This window comes from Manis javanica, chromosome 5, assembly GCF_040802235.1.
Source record: "Manis javanica isolate MJ-LG chromosome 5, MJ_LKY, whole genome shotgun sequence".
Lineage (NCBI taxonomy): Eukaryota > Metazoa > Chordata > Mammalia > Pholidota > Manidae > Manis > Manis javanica.
This window is the reverse complement of record NC_133160.1, coordinates 24,923,300-24,935,768: the sequence shown is the minus strand read 5'-3', so window position 1 is coordinate 24,935,768 and position 12,469 is coordinate 24,923,300. Positions and strand designations below refer to the sequence as shown.

Sequence of the window (12,469 nt, the reverse complement as noted above, 5' to 3'; positions counted from 1 at the left end):
AACACAAGCATCACCACACTCAGTTTTAGGACATTTTCGTCATCTCCCAAAGGAAATCCTGTATATAAGCCGACATTCCCCATTTCCCTACAACCCTTCCTTCCAACCCTATGCAACTGCTTCCTATCTACATATATTTGCCTATTCCAGACAATTCATACAAATGGATTCATATAATATGTGGTCTTTTGTGTCTGACTAATTTTATTTAATGTTTCAACCTTGAAACACAATGTTTTCAAGGTTCATTCATGTTGTAGCATGTATCAGTACTTCATTCCTTTTATTGCCAAATAACATTCCATTGAATGGATATAGCACATTTTATTTACCCATTAACTGGTTGATGGATATTTGGGTTGTTCCCACTTTTTGTCTGTTGTGAATAATGCTGCTGTGCACATTCATAGGCAAGTTTTTGTGTGGACATGTGTTTTCCTTTTTCTTGGGTATATGCTAGGAGTAGAATTGCTAGTCACATGGTAATTCTATGTTTAACCTTTTGAGGAAACACTGCACCATTTTCCAAAGCACTGCACCTATTTGACATTTTCACCAACATGGTATGAGGGTTCCAGTTGCTCTACATCCTTATCAACACTTGTTATTATCTGCCATTTTTATTATAGCCCCTGTAGTGGGTATGAAGTAGTTTTGATTTGCATTTCCCTGATGACTAATGATGTTGAGCATCTTTTTACATGCTTGTTGACCATTGTAAATTTCTTTGGAGAAATGTCTACTCAAAGCCTTTGCCCATTTTTAATTGGATTATTTGTCTTTTTTTTATTGTTGAGTTATAAGGGTTATGTATTTTCAGTACTATTCAGATATATGAGTTAGAAATATTTTTCCCCTTCCTGTGGGCTGTCCTTTTCTTTAAAAAAAATGACTTAATTATTTTAGAGTAGTTTTAGGTTTATAGCAAAATTGAAAGGAAGGTACAGAGTCCCCACATATGCCCTGTCCCCACACACATAGTCTACTATGATTAGTAGTAGTAGAGAGATTATCACCGTCACTCACCAGAGTGGGACTTAATTACAACTGATGAACCTACATTGACACATTATAATCACCCGAAGTCTGTAGCTTACATTAGGATTCACAAGGGTGTTGTTCATTCCATGTGTTGAAACAAATGTATGACATGCATCTATCATTATAGCTTCATACAGAGTATTTTCCTTGCCCTAAAAACCTTCTGTGCCCTGCCTTTTCAGTTTCTTGATAATGGCCTTTGAAGCACAAAATTTTATAATTTTGACAAAGTCCAATTTATTTTTTCTTTCATTGCTTGTGCTTTTGGGGTCATATCTAAGAAACTCTGGCAAACCCAAGGTCATAATGACTCATTCCTAAGTTTTTTTCTGAGAGCTTTATAGGTACAGCTCTTATTTTTAAGTCTACAGCCCATTTGTAGTTGATCTTTGTCTATGATATGGGGAAGGAGCCCAATGTGGATATCCAGGCATTCCCACCCCATTTATTGAAAAGACTGTGCTTCCTCCCATTGAACTGCCTTGCCCCCCTTTTTAAAAATCAATTCACAATTCACCATGAACACAAGGGCTCTCTTCCTGTTTAGTATTTGTCACATGCTTATTCTTTTGACATTGAGACCAAAAATCTCTCAGACAGATGTGGGGGAAAAGCTCTAAAGGAGACATTCTAGGAAAATGATGCTAATGAGAAGACCCACCTTCTCTCTAGAGGCTGCAGCCACCCTGCCCTGTCTGATATGCCACAAACATGGAGAAACACTGTTTTAGGGGAATTAGACTTGGGCCCGTGACCTACAACCTCTAACTCCCCATCTGTGACATGTCTCAGTGAGTTCTGGAGGAAGGTACGTCTTATAGTTACTTCACAACTTTGGGAGGTCTGTCCCACTTAGCCATCATGGGGGGATGTTGAGGATGAATATTCTGTACGGCCGTCACTTAACCTCTCTGAGCCTCAAAGGTCTTTACTGAGATGGGAATAATTTGGGGCACAAACAAGATGTATGCAGACGTGCTTGTAAGCTGCAGTGTTGCCTGTGTTACTGGTGGTCACGATGATGATACTTGAAGTCTCAGGGCTGGGACTTCAAAGCCTGTCTTGACAACTGTACCCACCCCCTCCCCAGTGCTATATCATTTCTCCAATATTCCTACAAAGTGGCCACACAGCCTGAACCTCTCTAGTGACAGAGAGCTCAGAATGTCCTGAGATGGCTGTTCTGTATTTGGTCTCTCAACTTACTAGAATAGTGTTCCCTCCACTTGAGTGGAAAGATCATAATATAATCACCTCAGCTAGGCCAGGCACTGTAAGAGGCACTTCTATATGGTATCGTATCTGATTTTTCAAAAGATGCTATAAGGTCAATATACTACATGTGCCCCATGTAACAGGTGGGGAAGCAGGCTCAGAGAGGTTAAGTGACTTGTTCAGGGGCCAGTAAAGATTCAAGCAGGATTTGAACCCAGGCCCATCGGACTGAAGCCGCCACAGGTGACAGGGGCTATTTTGTAGCCTTCCTCATCAATGCCAAGCAAAGGTCTTAGTTTGCCCCTAGGGGGGCTACATGGCGCAGGGCTCACTCTTCTTACCCCCACTTGTCCTTGACCACAACCTCTGCCAGATGTTCACCTCACCAACGTTGCTGTGCAGAAGACATCTCCTGACTACCACCCAAAGAAGGTGAGGAAGCTGGGCGTCTGCCCCTCCAGGTACAGCCTTTTAGGACCAGGCTGTGGCAGGGAGGCAGAGTGCCAAGGAGACCAGGAGAGGCCTGTCTTGGACTCATAGTTCACCAGTGGGGTCAGGCCACCATTCCCATTTGCAGATCCCAGGCCCATACATTTTGTCTAAATATTTGATAATTACAAATCAAACTAACATACCCTGTAACAAAATGTGTTCTATCTTTCTACCCTGACAGATATACTTCTGTCTCTGTCTATCCATCTCCATCCATCCATCCATCTATCTAATAACCTGTCACACAGGTTCAAATTTAGAATTCTCAGACTTCTGAGTTAAGAGCCGGCACAGAGAGGCACAGGGAGAGCTGCTCCCCAGCTCACACCCACTCCCCTCTTTTCCCTCCTTTCTCTATCTCACCCCGTGAGGGCCTCCCGCGTACATACCCCCATGCCCACACTCAAAACACAGCAACCACGTAGTCACTCCTTGGGCCTTGGGGTACACATATGGTCAGTGCAGTCTGCCCCCAGGAAGGTGGGCCCAGGGGAGAGGCCTGTGCAGGGCATTTGGGCAGGGACTCCTGGGATCCTGGGTACCCAGACTGCTCTAGAAAGAGACACCAGCTCTGGGTGGATACCTCCCCTTGGCATGCAGATTCTTCACCCCATAAAGAGGGGTACACTTGGGGTTCTCCTAATCAGAGGACTCAGGGCTGGGCCACTCTTGTCCAAGACAAAGGGCCCTGCTGAAGGTGATTGTTTGAGGGTCCTGGCAGGCCAGGTCCCAGTTAATTGAGGTTTCCTCTCCCACCCCGGTGCCTGAGGCCACAGGGCTGCAAGTGGATGCTCCAGCGCTGCCGACAGTACCTGGCATCCAAGCACGGACCCGAGGCAGTGGAGAAGCTCTTCAGTGACATGGACAACATCTTCATCAGGAGCCTGCAGAGTGTGCAGAAGGTGATCGTCAGCAATAAGCACTGCTTTGAGCTGTATGGCTATGACATCCTCATAGACCAGAACCTCAAGCCGTAAGTGGCTGGGCTGGTGGCCGAGAGCCAGGGGTAGACCCGGGGGGGTTCTACACACACTCTGCCCCCAGACTGCCCGGGTTTGACCTCGCCTCTGTTACTTCCTAGCTGGGTGCACTTCCTTCTTTGTGCCTCAGTTTGTCCCTCTGTGACACAGTCGTTGTTCCTGTAGGAGAAATGAAGGAGGTATGGTCTGCAGAGCGCTGAGCCCCAGGCCTGGCACTAAGAGGCCTTTCCTGAACATCTGCAGAGTCAGGGATCCTCTCCTAATAACAAGCAAGAAACTTCCCCTCTGTAAGCCCTGGTGCTTTGAGGATGCAAAGTGCCATGTAAGGGAATATTGTTACCCCGTCAGTCCCTGCCAAGAATTTGGTGTACTCCCACAGTGCCCATTGAGGAGGTTGAGCTGATGAGTAGAATGAGCCTGAGATGGCAGGGACCACAGCAATGGCCCTCATGTTATACAACAGGACACGGAAGCCCAATGGGATTGTTCTGGGGGCTTAAGGTTACGCAGTAGGTCAAGGGCAGACCAGGCGCAGGGTCTCGGTTCCTGGGCTGAGCACTGAAACCACCCACTAGCACTGTGGCTCCTGGACCTAATCCCTTCCTCTGGGTCACTATACAGGTGATAAGTAGCCTTCTGACCCACAAATAGGAGCAAGACCTAAGTCAGGCCTGGGTTCAAGAGAAATAGGGTCCTAGCACCAGCTGCAGATTGTGGCTGTGGACGTTAGAGTGGACACTGATGGGGGAAGCAAGCCTGGGGGGCAGCAGACGGTGGCAAGGGGCCCCAGTCTCCCCATGACCTGCTGGGCGAGCTCTTCCCTCTCTGTCCCAGATTCCTATCCATAAGTGACTGGGTTGCACAAAACAAGAGGTGAAAGATGGAGGCCCTTGGGCTGCTTTTGGCCTACAGACACTTTGAATTTGGCCTTCAGAATGTTTTTTTTATTTAAATTCATTGAAAGTCTTTAAAAATTGGGAGACATTTTTGCAAAAATCTGGATTTTTGCCTTTCCTGGAAAACCAGGTCATCTCACAATTCCGGGCTCACATTCCCGCCGGCAGCAGTGTCCCGGCTCTGGCCACAACTGCTTCTTTGCACATGGCTCCCCTCGGTCCACCATGGCCCCAATGCCTCCCTGCTGCCCCCCAGCCCTGACACACAGGTGTGTTGCCATCTGTAAGGCAAATTTTCATCAGAAAAGGGAAGATTTTCCCGTACTCACAGGTCTACTGGAAGAAGGAAAAGCAATAATAGGTCATGAGAGCACCAGAATCAGTCTAGCCCCCTCCAGTTTGCCTCACTTAAACGACCACCTGGCCCCTGTGGGAATTTAAGGTTTGTGACAATTGTTTTCAAAAAGTTTTAGCCACTGAAACCTTTCTTCTAAAGGGAAAGTGGAGAGAGCAACCCTGGCTGAATTGAGGTAGGGCCCAGACACCCCATCTAGCCTCTCAAGAGAGTTCCAGGGGCTCCAGGGACCAGGTAAACCTAAGGCTCTCCACTACCCCCCGCCCCCCCACCCGCCCACAGGTGGCTCCTGGAGGTCAATGCGTCCCCATCACTGACAGCCAGCAGCAAGGAGGACTATGAGCTCAAGACCTGCCTCCTGGAAGACACCCTGCATGTGGTGGACATGGAGGCCAGGTGAGGGAGGGCAGTGGTGCTCATGCAGCCCTGCACGTGGCAGCTGGGGCTCCCACCAAGGAAGACAGAGAACTCAAAACCTTGGGACTGAGAGGCCCTCAGAGATGGCTCTGGCCTGCCTCAGCATCTAAGAGATGGAGGACCCGAGATGTCCACACAGGGCTGGATCTTGGTCCCAGGACTCAGCACTTTGGGGGCAGAGCAGAGCCAACGACAGCTTTCTGAGGTTCGGTGCAGCAGGATTTCCTTAGCACTTCCTGGCGGTGGGACCCTGGACTAGTCATTTTGCCTCTCTGAGCCTGTTTCCTCATCTGTAAAATGGGAAACACCATGTCTGCCTCCAAGTATTGTTAGATTCATTTACCAAGATAACATTTATTGTAAAATGCCTTGCTCACAGTAAGTGCTCAATTAGAGACTATATATTGTTATAACAATGTGTATCTAATGGAAAAATCCACAGTCCCACCTCAGGAATGGCTGAATCCAGGTGCTCAGTCAGTGTTGGTTGGTCTGTCTGCTTCCTCTCTCTCTCATCTCTTCCCTCTGTATTAGCTTTTTCCCAATTATTTCAGCAAAAGTTTGAGGGCTGAGTTCCAGCTGACTCCAAAACCTCATTGCTCATTGGGGGGATCGGGTCACATGTCCATCTCTGAGCCAGTCCCTGGGACTCTTTGACTGACCAGGCCCAGGTCTTGTGCCCACCTCTCAGGGTGTGGGGTCAGTCCCACCTGAGCCATGTGAGTGAGAGATGGGGGAGAAAAACCAAGGGGACTTTAGGCCAAAAGAAGGTGAAATGGGTGCTAAGTAGTCAGAACCTCAGATGTCCACCATATCTATCAGCACTTATTCATTCAAAATACGTTTGAGCCCCTACTGTGTGCCAGGCCATGTGCCACACACTGGGGACACAGTAAAGGACACGGCAGACCTAGTCCCCACCTTCATGAAGCTTATGGTCTCGGGAGGACAGCAGACTTTAAACCGGAATGCACAACTGGGCTCATGTTACTGAAAGCAAATGTAGGAGCCTGGGGACAAAGCGGGGACAGCCTCTCTGAGACCTGTGTAGGCGCCTGGGAATGGCCAGTGAACGGGCAGAAGGCATTCCAAAGCATGGGCACCAGTAGGGTGCGGAGATGGATCAGGGCCCTGGCTTGGGTGTTAGGGTCTGGCCAGCTTCACCTTCACGAACCCTTTGTGTCTCCCGCCTATCCAGACTCACGGGAAGGGAGAAGCGAGTGGGAGGCTTTGACCTCATGTGGAATGACGGCCCTGTCGGTAGAGAAGAGGGGGCTCCCAACCCGTCAGGAATGGGGAACTTTGTGACCAACACACACCTTGGTATGTGGGGCCAAGTGGGGAGTGGGCACCAGGGATGTGTCATAGGTGGTACCAGGTAGACTAGGAGGCAGCTTGGCACAGTGGTTAGACTGTTTTAATTTGATCTGCAGCATACCAGCTGCATGATTTGGGCAATGGACTTAACCTCTCTGTTCTTCATCTATAAAATGGAGATTAATAGTTTCTACCTCAATATATACCTAGAACAGCTGGCACATAGTGAGGGAATTATTTTTTATTGTGGTGTCATTAATATACAATCACATGAGCAACATTGTGGTTACTAGATTACCCCCATTATCAAGTCCCCACCACATACCCTATTACAGTCACTGTCCATCAGTGTAATAAGATGCTATAGTCACTGCTTGTCTTCTCTGTGCTATACTGCCTTCCCCATGTCCCCCTCCTAATTATGTGTGCTAATCGTAATGCCCCTTATTCCCCTTCTCCCTCCCTTCCCACCCATCCTCCCCAGTCCCTTTCCCTTTGGTAACTGTTAGTCCATTCTTGGGTTCTGTGAGTCTGCTGCTGTTTTGTTCTTTCAGTTGTTCTTATACTCCACAGATGAGTGAAATCATCTGATACTTGTCTTTCTCCATCTGGCTTATTTCACTGAGTATAATACCCTCTAGCTTCATCCATGTTGTTGCAAATAGTAGGATTTGTTTTCTTCTTATGGCTGAATAATATTCCATTGTGTATATGTACCACATCTTCTTTATCCATTCATCTACAGATGGACACTTAGGTTGCTTCCATTTCTTGGCTATTGTAAATAGTGCTGCAATAAACAGGGGTGCATATGTCTTTTTGAAACTGGGATCCTGCATTCTTAGGGTAAATTTCTAGGAGTGGAATTCCTGGGTGAAGGAATTATTAATCGGTTAGAAGGTGGACTTCAAAGGGCTTAGATGGAAAACAAACAAAAAAATGCACAATATGTGAAAATAAATTAAGGACTTCAAGGCTTGACTTTAAACTAGGTCTTTAAAAAGTGAAAAATTTTCCTGATCACAAAACTCATTCATGCTCGTTGTAAAATATTTGAAAACTAAAGAAGGAACTAAAAAATCATCCAGACATAACCATCTTTAACAGTCTGTTGTATTTCCTTCCAGTTTTAAAACATGCATATTCATACTTTTCCTTTTATAAAATTGGCATTGGAGTAGTGTTTGGAGTCCCACTTTTCCACGTAGTGTTTTTTTCCACGTCGTTCAACATTAATAACAGCCTCTTTTGGAAATGCTTTTGGGCCAGGTCCAAACTATTTTGCATACATTCTCTCATTCCATTTGTAGGCAGCTTTTATCATTTTACAGATGAGGAAATGGTCTCCAGATGTTACATAACTTGCTGAAGGTCTTGTTTGTAAGGGATAAGCCAGGACTTGAATTCCAACTGACTCCAAAACCTGAATGCTAGATGGCTGGACTCTCCTGTCCCTCAGTACAATTCAGAACAAAATTTCCATATGGCTGCAAAATATTCCAGTGTGCACATATGCCAAATATACTAGACCAATTTCTTATAATTGAGCATTTGGAGCAATTCCAATTTTTTTACTTTTTTAAATACTGCCATGGTGAACATCCTCTCATATAAAGTTCAGCTGAAATTCTGACTATTTCTTTAGGACTGATACCTAGAAGTAGAATGAGTGGGGTTAAAGGGTTGTACTTATTACAGCCCAACTGCTTTCTAGGAAGATTACACAAATTTTCATGCTCAGAATTAAAAGAAAAATAACAGAACTTACCAATTTAACAGATAAAAATTACTGACTCATTGTTTTATGAGTGTTCCATTGAATACTGGGGAGATTTTTCAGATTTTTCAATTTGTACTTCTTTGTAAACTGTCCATAGTCTTCATCTATTTTTTGAGAGTTGTTTACATTGTTCTAAAGTGATAAAGGTCTCAGATATTAATATGTTGAGGATACTACCCCTCTGTCAAACTTATGGTAAATGTTTTCCTGAGTATTTTGTTTGTGACACTTAAGTTTTAATCTTAGGGTTTGGTATGATTTAGAATTGGGTTTGGCTGCAGGCAAAGGAAACACCAACTAATAGTTAATAGGAGGGACTGATTTGTCTTGGGCCACAAGAAGTCTTGGGGTAGGCTGTACAGGGCTGATACAATGGCTGTGATATGCCCCCAAGGATTCAGCTCTTACCTTTTTGCGCTTTGCCCCTCTTGGCAGGTTGCTAATGGTTCTTGCCTCATAGTTGCAAGATGGCTGCTCCAACTCCAGACAGTGTGTCCTTGTCCCAGGCAGGAAGAGGCAAGAAGGCCCAAGGACCAAAGCCTTTCCTTAGACTTTGACTGTTTATTCCAAAGGGAAGCCCTCCCAGGGTTCTCTGCTGCCATCTCATTAGCCAGAACCGGGTCACCTAGCCACACCAGCTGCGAGGAAGCCTGGGAATGTCAAGTAGTTTGCTTGAGAAAGGAAAAGGAGAGGGGGTTTTGTGAATGGCTTTTCCACAGCAGATTGTCTAGTGTCTCTACATTGGTTGTTGGAGGATGACCACACAGTGCTCTCAAGCTTTGATGTGCATACAGTCACCTGGAAATACTGTTAAAATGCAGATTATGAGTCAGTAGGTCTGGGGTGGGGCCTAAGGTTCTGCATTTCTAACAAGCTCTCAGGTGATGCTCTATTAGTTAATTACTGCTGTTTAACAAACCCTCCCCAAATCTAGGGACTTAAAAGAACTACTCTCTTACTTGCTCATGATGTTTCATGTCTTGCCTGTGGTCACTCATAGGGCTGCAGGCACTGGCAGATTTACTGAGACATGATGGCCTAGAATAGCCTCATTCACACGTGTAGTGGTTGATACTGGCTGCAGCTGGGCCTCTTTTTCCAGGTGGTTTCTTGTCCTCCAGCTGTCCAGCCCTGGCTTCTTCACATACTATTTCAAAGCTCCGAGAGGGCAAGTGAAGACACGGTGAAGCCTCCTGAGGCCGAGGCTCAGCAGACCCACAGTGTCATTCTGCCACAATCCACTAGTCATAGGTAGTCCAGCTAGGAGTCACAGGATGAGGAGATAGATTCCACCTCTTGATGGGAGGAGCAGCAAAGTCACCTTGCAGAGAAATGTGCATATAGGAATGGAAGGAATTGTTGCAGCCATCTCCACTAACTACCCACCTCAGATATTATGCTGCCTGTTCCTGAACTCAGTTTGAGTAACAGAGATGCAGAAAAGTTGTTCTCCACCTTGACTGCATATTGGAATTAAATGGGAGCTTCAAAAGACACTGATACTTGCTAAAGATCAACATACAGTTGAACTGGACATTAGCATTTTTTCAAGGTCCCAGATAATTCTAAAGCCCAGCCTAGGTGGAAAGCCACTGCTTTAAAAGTCTCTAGAATAATTGCCATGTCTTCAGTCGAGTGTCTTGGTGACTGGTGGTGAATGTAGAAGGAATTGGTTGAGGTGGGAAGGGCATTGATGAGTTAGGGATATGTTAAGGGATGTTCTGGTGAAAAGATCAGCAGATAACTCAGAGATAAGTCTAGAACTCCAAGAAAAGGTTTACACTGGACACTAGGATTTGGGAATTATGAATGAGCCAATTACAGTTAAAGCTAGGGTTTCATGGAACCCACTTTGGAAAACCCTGGGGACACATATAGCAGGCTCTTGGTTTAGTGAAGCCCTGTGAGTGCATGGGAGGTGGGGACGGGACTTTGGGGAACTAAGAAAGATGACAGACACCTCTAGGTGAGTAGCTGTGGCCACGGGGATTCATTCATTCAACCAGCGTTTTCGAGTGTCATCAATGTTCCCTGGCACAGTATTAACTGACCACAGAATTGCCTCACGGGTCAGGTGTGAAAACAGACAGGAAGTGGGTTAACACTGGGAAGTGGGTTAACAGTGGGGGAATTTGCTGGGAGAGGATGTCTCAGAAGCTTCTGTTGTTGGCCTCTCAGCATGAACTGCTTCCACAAGACACACTTCCATGGGAGGAGGGGCCATTTGTGGGGAAGACTGATCTCTTAATTGATTATGCCTGGCACATGGGGTTGACTAAGGGAAGGAAGTTTGCATCTAACCTGGTAGGTACCAGGCATTTGCTGGCTTTAAATGCACTTCCATTGAGGAAAGACAGTGTGGGGCTGTGGTTAAGAGCTTGGCCTCTGGAGTTAGATAGCCTAGGTTCAAGTCTCAGTTCTGCTACTTACTGTGTGATTTCTTTCCTATATGTCATCCCTGTGAATGTTCAAAAAATTAATCCATATTCAGCACCTGAAGCAGTCCCTGACTTGAGGTAAACCCCCAGTAAATGTTGCTATTTTTGATGATCCTTAATGTTCACTCAATAAAGCAGGTGTCCTGGTTTACAGATGAGAAAACTGATGCTCAAACAGGTAAATGACCTGCCTGAGGGCTATGGCAGTTCAGGAGTGGAGCCCGATGCAAACTGGAGGCCATCCAAGTAGCATCGCTCCTGCTCTCCCCTCCCCCAACAGGTGACGGGAGCACAAGCCCCTCTACTCCCTGTGCTCCCCTCTGCCAAGGGCAGCCATCCCAGCCAACACTCCACCTCCCTTCTAGGCTGCGTCAATGACCGGAAAAAACAGCTGAGGCAGCTGTTCCACTCCCTGCAAAGCCAGAAGAAAGCTTCCATTTAATCCCCGGCCACCGCCTGGAGGAAAGCAACGGTGGAGGTGCCACGCTAGTCCTCTCTCCACTGTTTCCAGCGCAGCAGCACCTCAGAGTCCTCACCTCCCCCCCCTCTAGCCTGGTGGCAGCTTTGCTGGCCCGGCACCATTGCTTGCTGCTTGTTCTGGGCCCCCGGGTGCCCCCACTCCACCCTGGGCATCTTTGCACCAGAAGAGAGCCAATCCCAGGACTGGGTGGGTTTTAACCTTGATGGATTGACTTGGTGATCAACCCCAGTGGACAAACACAGCAAGTTCTGCTACCCGAGCATATCTAATAAATGAGCACAGGCCTCACTCGGAGTCACTGGCCCTGGGCCTAGTCCAAGGGATACTGTTGGCTGAAAGCCAAGTCCTCCTGGCTTTGGCCTTTTGGTATCTTCTAGGTCAGTGCTGGAAGGGTCCTTCAGGAGCAAGGGTTCAGGGGCTAGGGAACTCATCTTAAGCTGTGCTTGTGAAGCATGTAGTTATTTGATCTTGTGTTTATTGGGGGCCTGGGGAAGGGCTAAGGCCTAAGCACATCTTTCCTTCCTTCCAACACTCTTGACCGTGAATGTCGGGGGAACTCATGGCACTTCCCTGACCATCTGAAAACCAGTGGGCCAGAGCATTCCCATTTCTCAGATGGATAAGGATCAGGAAGGCAAAGCTGCTCAGCGATTGTCTCTGCAAAGGTGCACTTATTTAAGACAGCTCGGGGAGACAGGTGCCTGAGCCTTCTTGAGGTTGGTAGCTGAGCTTTTTAAACCAGAAAGCATGCCTTGGCCTGGCAGGCAAGAAAATAGCTTAGGGAATTGAGTGCAGTAAAATTTCTGTATTTTCCATTCCAATATTCCTAAACCTCCTCCTGGTTTAAGAGGGATTGCAACAGAGTTGGGTGGTGGGCTAATTGCTCCATGAGGGACATACATGGACCCCAGGCAGCTCCCTCTACCACTCTCCCTCCTTCAAGACAGTTCTTCTGGCTGCAAATAGCAGAACCTGACTGCATAGGAAAGGGTTTTTTGGAAGGAAGATACTGGCAAATCCAAAAAGCGAACCAGCCAGCCTTCTGAAGAGTAGGCCA

The 12,469-nt window shown here is 46.7% G+C and overlaps 1 protein-coding gene across 3 annotated transcripts in view; it reads left to right on the top strand.

Annotated features, from left to right (window-relative positions):
• Nucleotides 1-11,738, top strand: part of TTLL9 (tubulin tyrosine ligase like 9) — a 40,798-nt gene extending 29,060 nt beyond the window's left edge. For all 3 annotated transcript variants that reach the window (XM_017660620.3, XM_017660618.3, XM_073236752.1), the window contains 5 exons: nucleotides 2,630-2,688; nucleotides 3,525-3,721; nucleotides 5,262-5,375; nucleotides 6,595-6,719; nucleotides 11,297-11,738. In XM_017660620.3, the coding sequence (XP_017516109.2) occupies nucleotides 2,630-2,688; nucleotides 3,525-3,721; nucleotides 5,262-5,375; nucleotides 6,595-6,719; nucleotides 11,297-11,373 (572 nt within the window). In that variant the 3' untranslated portion in view covers nucleotides 11,374-11,738. The remainder of the gene's footprint in view (nucleotides 1-2,629; nucleotides 2,689-3,524; nucleotides 3,722-5,261; nucleotides 5,376-6,594; nucleotides 6,720-11,296) is intronic.
• The last annotated feature ends 731 nt before the right edge of the window (nucleotides 11,739-12,469 follow it).